The sequence below is a fragment of the Dendrobium catenatum genome, unplaced genomic scaffold (assembly GCF_001605985.2).
Source record: "Dendrobium catenatum unplaced genomic scaffold, ASM160598v2 original_scaffold_224352, whole genome shotgun sequence".
NCBI lineage: Eukaryota > Viridiplantae > Streptophyta > Magnoliopsida > Asparagales > Orchidaceae > Dendrobium > Dendrobium catenatum.
The window spans coordinates 104170-121357 of record NW_021542761.1 but is presented as its reverse complement, the minus strand read 5'-3'; the positions used below and the strand labels follow the sequence as shown (position 1 = coordinate 121357).

Below are 17188 nucleotides of genomic sequence, written 5' to 3'. Positions count from 1 at the left end.
CTTCTGTTCTCATGCGATGAAACGCAGTGCCTTCTTAGATCCACACGAGACTCCTCGATCTCATCGCTCCACGCGATCAATCCGAAACCACCAGCACCTAACAGTTTGCGACCTCGAGTCCCGCACGTGCGACCAATCTCGCCAGCACACATGTTGAACGCCTCGCTCCGTCCTTTCTGCCCATCAAATCCACGCCTAATGTTCATCGATATGGAGTACGAAACGACACGATACGACCCACGATACGAATACGGACACGTAATTCTTAAAAATGCAGCAACGAGTGCACACAACACGACATTATAATTATAAATCATACATAAAAATTAAGAAAAGCAATCAAAGCATAATAGTTTGAAATTACAAAAAAAAATAAAATAAAAATATCAATTTGTAGCCCTTGCTAGCTTTAATATCAAAATAAAATTAAGCATAAATGTCTAGTACAACAACAAAAGCATAAAACATAAATTGTCTAGCACATGAAGTGTTATAACTATTCAATAGAAGGAATGATATATTAGCTTCTTCATTGGTTTTGTCATTGAACTTCTATATCATCCAATTAATATCATAGACTTTATAATTTAGCTCATCAAGGAAATGAAATAACGACATGTCCTTTTTTTTTTTCGATTTTTTTTGTTTTACCAACGCGCGTGTCCTTTTAAATTAAATAGTATTTTAATTGGATTAATGGCTTTGCCGTATCCAACGACATATCGGTGCCGTATTAGAGGCGTTTCCCATGTATCAGATATAGTACAGCTATATGCATGGACAAGGACACGCGACACGGACACGACACGACACGGACATGCGGAACAAGAAAATTTTAAAAAATATAGAACGGGTGCGGCGTGGACACCGGCATAATAATTTTTTAATATAATATATTAAAAATTAAGGTGACATTATAGTAAAAATGACAAGCAATTAATATATCAATTTCATGATAACTTGTTAGTTTATAACATAAAGATGTTAGTACAAAATGTCTAATACAAACCACCAAAATATAAACAAAACAAATCATTTAGTACAAAACATGAAGGTCTAACTACTCAATACAGGGAATGATAGAAATAGATCAGAGTGTCTTTGAGCCTTCAATATCATCATCATTGAAATATCATTGCTTCAAACGTGTGGTCATTCCTATTAGAAAGACCCTCATGAAACCAACTCCAATTTAATCAATTCATTTATCTAAGGCACAATCTGTATACCCATAATCTCCTAGCCAACACGTCCCACATCTTGTAATCACCTGTCATATAAAAGTGGGTTTTCTTTTATAGAAAGACTATAGAGCGTGTTATCACTATAGCTAAATTCTTCAGACACGTTGTGTAGTATTTTTATATCGCCTCCCTATCAATTGAGTATGAATAAGATTGCTAGTATGTGCCTCAGATCCCTTCTCTCACAACAGGAAGACGGAATGAAGTCCAACTTGACCAAGAAGTTTTATTGCATTGTTTGAAAAGAGCGGTTGCTAGCAAGCTCCAGTGCAGATCAACCTCCACATTTTTGCGATCTCATATTCAGTTCCATCTAATACAACCAAAAATGGTCCTTGTATCACCCAAACCTTCATAAACCCATCTAAAATATCCAAAGAACATTTCCAATCCTTTGATATTTAATTTGAACTTCGTCTCAAATTTCTCAAATTTCCGTGAAAATATAACTTTTTCAGGCCATAACTTTAACTACGATATCTCAGAAACTTTCTAATAATTCTTTTGTGTGGTGAGAACTGTTGTGCGTGAACTATTCTTGAAAGCGCTATTAATTCCTTACTTGAGATAACCTCACCCAAATAATACAAAAAATATATAAAATTATTTATCTGGAAAATTCATTATACCCAACTGAAATTTAAAATTAGATTTAAAATGAATATAAATATACCTTGGATTTAAATGGAAATGAGCCAAACAATAGTAAAGGTTGTTTGCTTTTCCCACCTATCAATCAAGTAGATGATATAGATCACCATGCAATCCTTAAAAACTTCCGAGTCTTAAACTCATAAAGTACTAAAATAACTTAGAGTTTCTCCAATTGTCTTTATATATATTTCATTTCTACTTTTGTCCTAATAAGTAGATACCACGATCTCATAAATCAAATGTAGGCATGATTTATCTATTGCAGCCTCTCTCAACATAATCATAATAGATCAGTGAAAGTCAAAATGTAGTCTAATATCCCACCACAATCATCTAAGACCTTTCTTTAACATATCTTGCCTTCCCAACATCATCTTCTCGATAGCAAGACCACTTCTCACTAATCACCATAGATTGAAGAGCATTTTTAATTTGTTTGAATCTTCTCAACATGATTATTACAGAGTAAAACGAGTTTCAGCAACAGCTAATATTTCAAGTGGAGAAATCATTAAACATGAAAGTCTCATCGAATGGTCATAATAAAATTTCTAATCAAAACAACATCATTTGTAACCACTGTTATCAATGACATTCAAATAATGATTTCATTAGCCTCTGTATCTTTGCTGCACAAATATTTTTTAGAGCAAGATTTAAAGTGTGCACAGCACATGGTGTCCAAAATATATGGATAAGTTTGCTCCACCAATAATCCTGCGCTTCTACACACTGGTGCATTATATGTAATAACCTGCACAAACATTGAAGACCCCAATCATGACTATCACTTCTTTAATCAGATTGGCAATAAAATTTTATCCTTGTATTCTCCTTCACAATTCACTGCTTAATGAACATTGGGTAATTCTCTGTAATGGCCATGAAATTAATATGGGGTCTTCTTTGAGGATCTCTCCAACCATCACACACTAAACTAGCACATTTTTCTTTCCACACTCTTTTGTTGGTTCAAGCAATGTCTCAATATGTGCTCTTTCTCTTCCAATAATTTCGATCTTAATGCAATTTAGCCAGGTGTAACATATCCTGCAAGGTTGTTGTTACATGAAAAATTGAATGCCATTTTTATAATGAGGATTCCTTGCAAGGTTGAAAGGATAGTCTCGTTGAAAAAAACACCCTTGCTATTCACCATCCAATTCCTCTCGTTGATGCAAATTGAAAGCCTTCTCTAGAGACTTACTGGCTACTCATTTCTTTCTTTGTTCATATCCTTCACTTCTAATTGATAAAGCTTTTATCAACTCTCACAGATAGGAAGAAGTGTGGATGAAACCATGAGAAGATGGCAAAGGTATCTCTTTAGGGAGTGTCCTTTGGATCCTAGATCAGCTTCATCAACTAGTCTGTTGCATTCAATCAACTGCGATGTAGTATCTTAGGACACATTTTTATTCCAATGGCCAGAAATTTTAAGTAACGTCCTTTACCCTAGAATAAGATCCTTTGTAGGTGCCATATGTGAAATCGATCATCATAATGATAATTCTTGGTTCACCTACCATGCTGTTAAAGATTTAGTCATTACTTCAGAGTTTGCACGCCTTAATGTATAGCATAATAATCGATATCTTCGCATGAAATTTTCTACACAACAAAAAATACTAAGTAGAGTAAAAATAAGCTTAAGCTGAATCACACGCATAAAGATTAAGATCAAAAACAATCAAGTTAATCTAACATTGTATACATGAATGTTCCAACGTAAAACCCTAAATTAACATGAGATTAGCGCTATGCACGAGTCCCCACTACAACTCTCTAGTATCTAAAGCTTTTGGAGGAAGAATTAGCATACATCTTTGTGAATCAACAAATATACACAATGTGAAAGTGAACTAGGAAGATATGGATTTGGTGGAAAGAGTTTACCTACATGAAGCCGAAGACACGACGAACTTTGAGTGTCGACGATACATGTTTCTGTGCAGTGGGGATAGCAATCGGGATCCTTTCCACAAGCCGAACACCTCCTAGGAGGGATTGGAGTCATCGGACCAGCAGGGCTGGACTTCGCCAGGAGGGCTGGACAGCCGTTGGGCTGTGGACAAAACAATGGAAATGCAGAGCAACTTCCTGGACAACGATCCCGACAACTTAGACAGCAATTTTCCCAATCTCTGGAGTTCTGACAGCAGCTTTGACAAATGGAAAAGTTCTCGTGACCGATTATAGAAACCGTCCAGAAATCTGGACAGCAAATTATAAGGCTTAGAGAACTTGAGACCTTAACTGACACTCTAGATAGGGTGTAAGGAGCTTCAAGGCAGCAAATCGTGACTCTCCGCTAAGCGAGTTTGCTGGACAGCAAGCTGACCTTTGCTGGGTGAATCGTGGAATCTTGAGAAATGAACAGAGAATAGGGCTAGAGGGAGACGGTGGGCGGCTAGCTGAGTGGATAGGGAATTGATTGGAGGATAATTTGAGGAGGAATTGTTTTAAATTACTATCCTAATTCATGGTTGAATTAATTAAAAAGGGAAGGTTAGGGGGTGGCCGGCCACAGGAGAGAGGAAGGGAAGAGGTTGTATAAGAGGTGGGCCAATTAATTAAGAGAATTGAATAGTTAAATCTCGAAATTAATTTCAATTAAAACTATTTGAGTTTCTCTAACTTATGTATTGGTAATTTAAGAATAGTTTGAAATTCAATTTGAATTTGAACTTAATTCTATTCTTAAATTAGGGAGCCAAATTAGGAAAGCATTTATGGGAAATTTAAGGGAGGGAGAAAGTTGTGGGAGATTATTGATTTTCCAAATAACACACGTGAGTTAGGAAAGGCATCATTGATATCAACTAATTTGAAATTCAAAACGACTTAACTTTATACACTTTCCTAAATTAAGAATTTGCAAATAAGGAAAGTTTTTGAAATTGAATTTGATTCAATTTCAAATTGAGGAAAGTGAGATAATAAATCAATTTGATTTATTTGAAATTGTATTCATGATTGACTACATTCTGAATTGTGATTACCGCGTATATTTGAAAATTGGAAAATTTTGAAATTCGAAAGAGTTCAAATTTCCCTCTCACGCTTGAGCTAAATTAGAAGTCATTATGAATCAACAAATGAGGGGGAAATTATGAGGGGGCGGCGGGCAAAAGGGAAGGAGAGATTGCGCTCGCGTAGAGGGAAGGGAAAGGCGCTTGGGCTGTCGGTGGGAGCTTGAGGTGGTGGAGCTAGGAAGGACTTGGGGGGGGAGGGGATGACCTGTGATGGAGAGGGGGAGAAAGGAGATGAACGAAAATAACAAATAGATAAAAGTAACTAACGAACTCACAAAGAGATTGTAAGAACCGCGAACCTTGACTCTTCCAAAGATTGACGGGTATGCAAATCGCCCTCCTCGGCTTCTCCTCTCATGAACTCCTAACGAATCAAACAAGAACAAACTCTTTTTCATTCAATATTCATTCATCCCAAATACAAACAACAGCCTATAATAGACCTCATGAAAAGAAAAGAAATAAAAAACTACAATTCCCTTCGAGCTACAATACTACATGACCACATGTAAGGGTATAAAGGGAAAAACAACAATATGAAATAAACTAGTACATATAAATAAATAACTCAAGATCGTAGTCGTTAATCTCCGATGTCCTCATCATGCCACCACAATAATTGCATTTGAATGACACATTACCCTCCTTCAAATGTTTTTCCTAACTTTGTAACATGAATCCATAACGGCTTATCAGTTTCTACAGATGGCTCTTTTGAACCTTCACTTAATCCACTCCCGCCAGCAGCTGAGCTCATTTTGCTAACAAACCAATCATATATATGAATAAATTAAATTAAATTGGTATGAAGTGAAATCAAAATATCCTAATAATAAGACAACATGAATACAACAATATACCGGTCTGCCGGGGGTCCAAGGGGGCGCTGTCCCCTGACGGGGTTCATCCTGCTTGTTTTTAAAGTTAGTAAGTTGTTTGTATGGGAAGATACCGAGTATGTACCTTGCAGTACCGAGCATATACTGAGCGGTATCGAGCATGTACTGAGCGGTACCGAGCATGTACTGAGCGGTACCGAGCATGTACTGAGCGGTATCGAGCATGTACTGAGCGGTACCGAGCATGTACATTAGGTTTTTCAACAATGAAGAGAAGAAATGGCGAAATCAACTTACAGGTCTTGGCTCTCTTGCGCGTAGAAGGTGCTCTGTTTGGCTTTGATTGCGAACTTTGCCTTGGATGACTGCAGAAATCACGCAAGAATGAAGGAATGGGAAAGAAGAGCTCTCCTTGGCCTCGGCTCGAGCAGAGATGATGAAGGAACGAGAGGCGAAGGCAGCGGGCTTCGTTTGGTGTCGACTGCAAGCTCTCCCAGTCCGCCCTAGAAAATTTCTTTCGTGGATCCGAAAAATAGGGCTTCTAGTTCGCGGAAAAGGCAAAATAGAATGAACGATTTTATCATTTAATAACCGGACACACGTGTCCGACACGCGTGTCCGATTTTAATTTTAATTTTAATTTTTAAAATTGCGACACTCCAATGCCGTGTCGGACACGTGTCCGATACTGTATACCCTCTTTAAGAGGCGTGTCGGTGCATCATAGCAGTACGCCTTCGTAAATAGGTGTATTGGGGCAATGTAGATCCACACACCTTTCTCTAATCCACGCACTTTGCTCCAGTCCACGCGATCCGACCCAGCCTCCCTCCCTCGACTCTCGCTTCTGCACACTCGGCCCGACCACGAACCCACAACCTGTGCGTGAGCGACTCGCCTATACTCCCGTGCGATCTGCTTCTTTCCCTATCAGACTCTTGCGCTCGAGCGGCTTGTCCCCACCCACTTGTCGCCTGCACTCATGTGCAAAACCTCCTTAGCCCGTGTTCATTCGTGACGGTAAGCCGACCTCCTGAACCTACACTTTAGGCTTGTTTCTCCAACCTATCTCCGTGGTCTCAATTTGAGTATCTCTGTTGGAGTAATTAAAGAGGACTTCTATTTAATTAAATAATAATAAATAGATTGTTTGCATTTGAAGACTGAAGACTTATACTAGGATTAATCAGCATCCCGAGGCCCCTCGTCCGTCTACTTTTTAATCCGACTGTTTGAAAGGGTAAATGCTCTCCCTACCTCCCATTGCGGGGAGGGTGTCGGGTGGTTGTCAGATTAAAAATGAAGAATAAAAAGAAAAATAATAATAAAAGAAAACAAGTACCTTAAATTTGAAGGCCTGAAGAAAGTACTGGGACCAATTAGCGTCCCAAAGCACTTGCCCGTTGAATCTTTGATTTGGCCAGGCGAATTGAAAGGTCAAATGGCCTCCCAACCTCCTTTTGTGGGGAGGGGACATCAGCAGGTTGGTGAATTAAAAAAAAAAGAGTATTTAAGAATATTTGGAGAGCATTTTAAATTAATTAATAAAAAGGGGAGGATCAATTTTAAAATATATTTAATTAATCAATTAAAAGACTTAGTGATATTTGAGAACGTTTCAAAATAATATGGAAGCCATTTTTAAATGCCAATTGGAGAGCATTTAAAATTTTTAATTAATTAATCAATTAAATTTATGATTTAAAGTTAAATCTTAATTTAAAAATAAATTAAAAATATTTTGAATTAACTAATAATTGATAAATTTAAAACGTAATAAATTAAAATTTCTTTTAATTGGTTAATTAGTTGATTGATTATTTAATTAATTTTAAATGCAACAAATTAAAATTTCTTTAGTTAATTAATTAATTTAATTTGAATGTAACCAATTAACAAAAAAATGGGAGAACATGAACTGTTGTTTGCACTAAAATCTTCTCCAGTATAACACAGTCTAAACAAACTCAACACCAAAATTCAAACAAAACATTAAGTACAAAACTCAACTCAACACTCAACAACACAAAGCTCCAAACTAGACCCCAAATTTAACAAACTCTTCCAAATGCTAGTTCCAAGTACTTGCAAATAAATAAACAAGAACAAATTTAGTATTGTAAGCTAAACAACAATACTAAGGAAGAAGTCAAAGTGCTATAGCAAACTATATGCTAAAAGTGAAGTACTAAAATTAAAAGAATAGTACTAAAGTGAAAAGAAAGCTACTAAAGCGGGAAAAGTCAAACTAAAATAACTATTCATAACTACAACAAAATTAAACTAACAGGCTACTTCCAAGAGAAACAATATGACCTGTTTTAACTAAGGTGTTAGGGAAACTTCCAAGCGAAGTGATAAAAAGAATCTCAATGTTAAATTAACAGGCAACTTTCAATGAATGCAGTAAGACTAATCCAAAACCTAAACTAATAGGCTACTTTCAATGAAAGCAGTAAGACTTATCCCAAATTAAAATTACAAGCTACTTCAAAGGGAAGCATTAAGATCTGTTCTTAATCAATTCATTGGGTAAACTTCTAAGTGAAGTAACCTATGATGCATGGACACGGACACGGCGACACGGGCACGACACGACACGGACACGGTTTTTTTTAAATATAGGACACGGGTACGTCGCGGACACGACAATACATTTTTTTATATAGCGTATATATATTAATGTAATATCATATTAAAAATGACAAACAATAATAAATGAATGACATGATAACTTGTCTATTAAAACATACTCAAATTAATGTGTTAGGGAGTTTCTAAATGAAGTACTCACCCTAAATCAAATTCAAATTACAACTTTCAATCTAAATCAACATGCCACTTCCAATGGAAGCAATAAGACCTACTGCTCGGGAAACTTCTAAATGAAGTAATAATTCTCGAAGCTAAACCTACGGGCAACTCCTAAGTGGAGTCGTTAGCCCCATCATAAACCAAACTAAATCAAATCTACAAGCAACTCCTAAGCGCACTTGTAAGCCGCATCCTAAATCAAATTTGCAGGTAGCTCCTAAGCAGACTATCAGCCTCAAACTAAATCAAACTACCAAGCAACTCCTAAGCGAAGCCGTAAGTCTCAAACTAAATCAAATTATCATGTAATTCCTAAGCAGTGCTGTAAGCCCCATTCTAATTCAAAACTATTGGGCAAATGTTAAGTGGAACCGTAAGCTCCAAACTAAATCAAATTACAGGGCAACTCCTAAGCAGAGCTATAAACCCCAAATTGAATCAAAATATAGAGTAACTCCTAAGTGGGGTCGTAAGCCCCAAACTAAACCAAATTAGCAGATAATTTTTAAATGAAGTCGAAAGCCCCATCCTTAATTTAAACCCTTGGGCAACTCTTAAAAGGAATCTTATACCCCAAACTTAAATTATAATACAACAAAATCAAAATTAATATCCAACCACCTCAGTCTATTCGGGATCCCTGAGAGGAGGCAACTTATGACTGCTAATCAGAATCTCTGGATGCTGCAACCAATGATTTGTTTGCATTGGTAAATTGAGATTCACGATATTCCCAGGATGATGTAATCATAGGATTTTGATGATGTGAATGTGGACCCCACATGCTCAGCGGAAATCCAAGATCCAAAAAGCTCTTGTTTTGTGGGTCATAACACCTCATTTCAGACCTATAGGAGAAGGATTAAGGGGAGATCATTGGAGAGAATGTGAGGTGCATTTATTGTGGGATTAATGTTATTTTAAGGGGAAAAGTTTGTAAATGGGGGGGGGATTATGTGAAGAAATTTTTGGAGTGGTTTTCTTAGTTGTTTTGGGTTCCTAGTTATTGCTAGAATTATGGGAGAGACGATTCACCTCTTGAATAATGAATCAACTTCTATCTTGCATTTCTTTGTTTGGAGATTAGTAATTACACTCCTCGATGTTTTTTTATGGATTTATTTAGTGTAAGTTTGCTATTTTTTATATTGTTGTTTTGCTTTTTTGGTAATCAAATCCCATCAAATTGGTATAAGAGTAAGCTTTTGGGAGCGATAGTCGGGAGAAGAGTTGAGTCAATGTAAGAAAAGTTGGATAGGGTAGTAGCACAGTTGCGAACAGATGTGGGTTGGAAGGATTTGAGAATTTAGAGGAGATGATGAAGCACATGTTGGAGTTTCTAACTAAAGCAGCTCCGTTGGAAGCAAGAGGAAATAAAGAAAATGAGATGCTAAGGGAAGACAAAGAGGTGAAAATTTTAGGATAGGAGGGAATATCCTACCTTGAGTCTCCACTGAGAAGGGATATGGATAGGAAATATGGAGGTAGGAGGGAATGAGAAGAAGAGAACATGTGGGTTAAGTTTGTAGGAAGAGGGGTACAAAAGGAGAAGGGAGGAGAGGGAACCATGGAGAGACTTCACTGCTCATTTCATGGGAGGCACGGGGGCTGGAAGGGGAAATTGGGCTGGAGGAGATCCGAAGGTCAGGAAGCTAAAAATGCTGGTGTTTGAAGGATAGGAGACTCATGGGTGGATCTATAGAGTGGACATATATTTTGAGATGAACGGGTTGACGAAAAGGGAGAGGTTTATGGTGGCGACTCTATGTCTCAAGGGGAATGCACTGTCATGGTACTAATGGAGGGAGACGAGGTATCTAATCCGTTCATGGAAGGAGTTTAAGGATTGTTTATTGGACCGCTTTCGAACCAAGAAGGAGGGGGACTATTATGAGCAGTTCTTTGCTTTAATACATGTGGGAATGGTGATGGATTACCGAGAGAGATTTGAGCTTCTATCGGGATGTTTAGGGGGATTGTCAGAGACGGTGTTAGAGAGCCATTTCATGAAGGGGCTCAAACCAGAGCTGAGAGTCACTGTGCGGGTGAAAGACCCCATGACTTGGGAGAAGCTACAGAGTTAGCTTAGTTGATAGAGGACAATAACTCACTTGAGTGGAGTACCAAAGATGGAGTTTTGGAGGTTCTTACTGCACGATGACCACCTTCCTTGCAGCTAGAATGCCAATTGTATTGGGTAAAAAAGAAGCTCAAAAGAAAAATGGTTTGTTAGCTTGGCTGGGAGGGAACTTTAAACGACTGATTGATGCAGAGCTGCAGGACAAACGATCTAAGAGGTTATGTTTTAGGTGCGATGAGAAGTTTACACCGGGCCATGGATGTAAAAACCACACATTATAGGTTCTTTTCGTTTGTGATGAGGAGGAGACAGGCAGAGCAGAGGCAAAAGGAGAAGTAGTAGAGGAAGAGGAGCACTTATACTTGGAGGTGGCAGAGGTTTTGCTGAATTCTATAGTGAGATTCACCTCAAATCACATTATGAAGATGAGGGGATAAATATGTGGGGAAGCATTGGCGATTTTGGTGGATAGTGGGGGGATAAATACTGGGATGGGTGATCTCTTGGGAAGTTACACCAATGAGACAAAATTGTGAGGCCCTTAGGCCAAAGAGGATAATATCTTGGTATCAGAGCAATACAAGACAAAGTGTTATGCCATGAGAGTCACCTTATGAACCCTGTATGGGATAAAATGCTACGTGTTAGGAGTCACCACATGAACTTGTAGGGGGTCATCAACTATATGAAGGAGCATCAACTATATGCCAACTTGAAGAAGTGCTCTTTTGCACAACATAGAGTGGAGTACTTGAGATATATAGTATCTCAAGCCGAGGTGTCGGCAGATCCAACCAAGATAGAGGCAATGGTGGAGTGGCTAGTGCCTAAAATCTTGAAGGGGTTTAGGGGGTTCTTGTGACTCACATGATATTATATGAGGTTTGTGAAGGAATATAGTTCTATAGCATGGCCATTGACAGAGCAGCTGAAGAGGATAATTTCAAATGGGGGGAGACAACCACGTAGATATTTGAGCAATTGAAGAAAGGCATGACTAGTGTCCCTGTGTTAGCACTACCAGGTTTGAGCCACCCGTTTGTAGTGGAGACAGATGCATTAGGTTATGGGTTGACAGCAGTTCTCGTGCAAGGGCAGAGGATCATAGCTTATTCCATCCAAGTGTTTATGGCTAGGGCCAGATTGAAATTAGTCTATGAAAGAGAATTAATAATGATAGTGTTAGTAATTCAGAAGTGGCAGCCTTATCTGTTGGGGCGGTACTTCATAGTCAGGAATGATCTGAGTTTGAAGTTCCTGTTGGAGTAGAGGATGGTGAAAGAGGAGCATCAGTGGTGTCTTGTCAAGTTATTGGGATATGACTTCGAGATACAATACAAGCCCGTATTGGAAAATAAAAGTGCATGTGCTCTCTCAAGGAGAAATGAAGAAGAGCTAGTGTTGAAATAAATAAAACTACTACTGTAGGAAAAAATAGGTACTATAACAAAACAAGAAAAGCTACTACTCTAGGAAAAACTGGTGTTGAAAGAAAACTAGAACTGTAGATGAAACAAAGTGTTGGAAAGAAGGTACTGAAGCTAAAACAACGATACTAAAGCAAAAAGACAAGATACTGAAGTAAAAAAGCTATGAGCACTACTACAAACAAAACCACAGTAAAATATTAAAAGCTAGGGTAGAAAGCACTGGTGTCGGGTGGTAGGGTGCTTAACTACTTTAAAGCTAGCATAATAGAAACTACTAGCTAAAGCAGGGTAAATCCTAGTTAAATTAATACACACAACCTCCCAAATGGGAGTTATGAACCCTCCCAAGGGGAGAAACAAATCTTCTAAAGGGGGTAATCAACCCCATTCCATACAAATTAGGGGAAGCTTCTAATTGAAGCATATGGGCTACCTATAATAAAAGCAATATGACTCACTCAAATGCAAAATTATATGTCTTCTACCAAAACCCCACTAGACTAGATCTCTGCTAACCCAAGTTTAAGTCGACAATTTCTAATAAAAGTCATAAATTTGACTTTAGGAAAAATCTCTAGGTAAAACTATAGAAGCAACCTAACCCTAAACCCCACTACATGGTTCAACTCTAATAGAGGCCAAAATAAATAACACATCCTTGATAACATTGGCAACTTCTAATAGAGGCCATAAGCCTGTCAAACGAGCTACTTCTAAGTGAAGCAGTATGACCCGCATGCTAGGGAAACTTCTAAGTGAACATCCTAAACCTCTTAAACCAACGGGCTAATTTTAATGAAATCAGTAAGACCCGCTTCTCAAAACTTATTAAACCTCGGACAACTTCTAAAAAGAGCCGTCAGACCCCAATCTAAATTTAAACTATGAGCTACATCCAAGGGAAGTTATAAGACCCGCTGTTTGGGCTATTTTTAATGAAAGTAATAAGACCCAACCTCTTTAAACCAACGGGCAAATTTTAATGAAATCAATATGACCCACTCATGCAAACAACTGGGCTACTTCTAATAGAAACAGTAAGACCCAACTTTCCAAATAAACGAGCTACTTCCAACGGAAGTCGTGAGCTCCATTTTAAAATTAAAATTGTAGGCTACTTCTAATATAGAAGTCATATGCAACCCAAACCATCAAAACCTACTTTTAACCCTTTCAGTTTACTCTGGATCTCTGAGTGGACGACTCATGGCTGCTAATTAGATTTCTTGGGCAGTATGTTCAATGATCGCTAGTGCTGTTAAATTGAAACCTACGACATACCTTGGATGATGGAACCATGAGAACTTGATTGGGTCTACCTCCATCTCTCCCACAACAAAAATAAAAATTATTGTACGTCTAAAGATTGATTCATCCTTAATTGAGAGTTCTTTTTTACGCGTTAGGAGGGATAATTAATTATGAGGGCTTGCGCTCATAGGAAGTGGATCCTCTGAACTAAATAAACCCTAATGCCGATCATCGGGGGAAATCTAGTTAATTTAAAATCCAATTCACCTCAGGAAAAATGGGACCTTAGGCTTGAGAGAGCAAGGTTCATGCCATAGCGCAATCTTTTCCTAAGCGAACACATTATATTCTTTTGGAGGGCAGAACTTGTCTTGGTGGGACAAAATGGGTAGCAAAACTCCTATAGATGAACAAACATGTAGTGAATGAACCTTTGTTTTGGGAAAGGGTAGCGGCTGCACAAAAGTTGCATGGATTGCATGGAGATATCACAGGGGAAATGGACTTGCTAAATTGCCGCTCATTAAGGAATCAAATTTATGAGTCGGCCTTGTGAAAGAGTCGCACGGGTGACAAATGAAATGAAATAATTTGGTATTATTATTACTTAGCCTATCTAGTTTAAACTAATACAAAAAGATTAAAAAAACAACCATAAAGAGTTAAAAACCAAACAATTAAAATCCTAAAGGCAAAGTAACATCTAAAGGAAAACTAGGCATGTAATACTTCACCTAACTACATGAGTAAGGACAATTTAACCCCACAAAAATTTTCAGTTTCTGTAAGGTCCTTTTGAAGATTCAATTCTATAAGGAGGGATGGAAACTCATTTTGTTTTCTTCTTTCAGTTGTATGCTCTTTGCATGGGGGACAGTTCTGGAATTTTAATATATTTACAGGGGTAGAATTGGAAACTATAAAAAGTTTCATGCTTTAACTTATATAGCATACTATGATACTAGTCACCTGCTTCTGCACTTCATGGGAATATATTAAAATTAATAAATAAAATTTAAAAAATAATCTATACAAATTAAATTTTATTAATTTTAATCAGGTGATGACTTGAATTGAAATAATTTGATGCGCAAGTGTTTGTAAGTTAAAAATAATCTTAATGATTATATAAAAATTCATAATTTATTATTGTAATTATTTTTATTAGCTGAATCAATGAATTTGCTTGTTCACTGAAATTAGCAATTTCAATTAAATATTCAGAACATTAAATATAATTAGATTTTACTAATTATTTTATTAATGCCACAAATTTTGGTCCAGGTGAAAGGACAGAGAGTGTCAAATGTCATTACTTGAATCCATGAACATGTTTTGATTAAGAAGTGGGCAAATTTTGTTGTAATTGTATTATAAATTTATATTATGATATGCATATAATCCATCCTCATATACAAGGTCAATATTACCTGAGAATTTGCAAGAAATTACCACGTGTCTTTTTTTATAGGAATATATCACACATGGTCATGCCAAACAATCACCACATGCGAAGTGGTTTCCACTACGTTATAATAGCTTTTGGAATTCTTTGTTTAGGATTCGTGTGCTTAATTGTATTTTACTTGACCTTCTGGTTTATTGTCATCCCATGTTCTTACTTCTTGCTAATATGTTGATTCATAATGCCATCTAGACTGTTAGTTGATTTCTGATCTGGTTATATTTACAACTTTTCTCTAATGAATCAATCTTATATTCAGTGCATAAAGCTTGTTACTTTTAAATTACTTACACATATAGAACCTTAACAGGAACTGCAAGAACGTCATTGGTTGTGACAATCGGTCCATCTCCACGCCATCGCGGAGAGACATCAAGTACTATAATGTTTGGACAAAGGGTAAGTTTAATTAATCAAATTGTCTGTCTTAGTGGACTCTTAAAATTATTTTCTATGCGTAAGAATGTAATGGAGAGTATGATGAACAAGATAACCTCATGGATCAATCCAACTTTCTTGATTTTTGCTTTGAAGCTGTATTTATTGGCTTAGAAGGGAGAACAATGGTTTTCTTGTGAGGAAAGTCCTATGAATGTAATGGAGAGTGTCAGCACTTACCTAGACTACTGCATTTTGGACCGCATTAACTTCATCAACAATGACAACACTGTTTTTGAATTCGTTATGGGTCGCATCTTTTATAGTATATTCACAGTGCATCTTCAATTAGTAGCAGGAGCTTCCTGTTATTGTGGTATCCATGTTGCTGATTGACGATTTGTTGAGTGGGAATGTTTAACAAATATATTACCTTAAAAGAAAATGTGACATTCTAGATATTAAGTTTCCATAGGGGTTGTTAGAGCCACATCCTATACATGCATTACTTTTGGCACAACGACATTCCTCTCAATGTGTGACAACTGATTTCTGCTTGTTGATTTGGGCGGGCAGCTAATGAGAGTTTTTGGATGTTGTTATGGTGAATCTTGTGAAGTAGGTTTGGGATCACATCATTATGAAAAATGTTACAGCCAGGCTTAGAGACTCGAATTAAGGAGGCATGAACGGACGGTTTGACGGTTAATTCATTTTATTCAAATTCATAAACAGTTAAAAAATTAACATCATCCATAAACTAAAGAGTCACTAACAAATTAAAAATATAAACATACGCATAAATCAGCTTTTTTAACTTGTTTTCATTTGATTGTCTTCTTCTGCACACATTTTTTTCTTTTTCGGCAATTTCTACTTATCAGGAGACTTACCTGAAAATTTTAGTATTACAGTTTGAGTTTACATGATAAACTTAGTGGATAATCACCATTAATATTTATAACATTTAAGCATATATAAAATACACATTACACATTCATATTCTTTTTCATTTCTTATACAATTAAACATATATAACATTTTATATGCAGTATATCCTTATAGTTAACCTTTTCAAGTAATTCATTTCCTTTTTTCGTTTGATTCGTTCTTTTTCATTTGACATGTATTCATTTTTCCTTTCAATTAGTACATGAGCACCGTCTAAATATACGAATAAATGTGTCACGACCCGGCCCGGTTAGCTCGCAAGTGCGAGGCGGGAACAGAGGTCGGACGGGAAAAGAGACAAGTTACCATAGCATAACATTAAATCATCCAACATAAATTAACATCTTTACTATAAAAAGGAAAGAGCCACTAATGCAAATCCAAATAAATTTTCATTTCTCATTCATCTTCAAAAGAAACATATACATAGAGAGTTCTTCCATAAGAGAGGATCCAAAATAAATCTAATTCTCTCAAAAATCTACAAACAACCATCTATCAACAAAAATAACAAAACTCAAAAGAACATGACGCCCGTCTTCTCCTTACGACGGTAAGTGCGCGGTGGTTGGTCTGCCATCTATCCTTTCCTAGATCCTCCTGAAAAGTGTTCCCACAATGAAGGTGAGTCATAAACTCAATAGGTGCGAATGGAATTTAAATGAATTTAGAGCCAATAAAAGGAAACTATAACATGCTTTAGTATTGTAACAAAAAATCATTAACAAATACCAACTTTTGCTCAAAGAGATGCATACCTTTTCCTCAACCTTCAAGTTCTCATTCCTTTCATAACATTTTCATTTTTCCTTTAACATTTTGCCTCACATGATAGTCTCAAATGCATATAACATGAATATGAAATGTTCATAATAGTATAATATATAAATATAACACCCGTCTCAGGAGTATCACTTGTACTGATCAGGTACATAAAATTTGGCCATTTCCTTTACCATTGGTTCATAGGAACCATCCTTTACTATGGCTCATAAGAGCCTCCTTTACCATGTGATACTCCCGCGTCAATATGCACATACACTTATT

At 36.9% G+C, this 17188-nt stretch overlaps 1 protein-coding gene across 4 annotated transcripts in view; it reads left to right on the top strand.

Annotated features, from left to right (window-relative positions):
* Window positions 1-17188, top strand: part of LOC110100540 (kinesin-like protein KIN-UB) — a 58668-nt gene that overhangs the window by 15632 nt on the left and 25848 nt on the right. For all 4 annotated transcript variants that reach the window (XM_028692535.1, XM_020828087.2, XM_020828086.2 and 1 more), the window contains one exon: window positions 15123-15211. In XM_028692535.1, the coding sequence (XP_028548368.1) occupies window positions 15123-15211 (89 nt within the window). The remainder of the gene's footprint in view (window positions 1-15122; window positions 15212-17188) is intronic.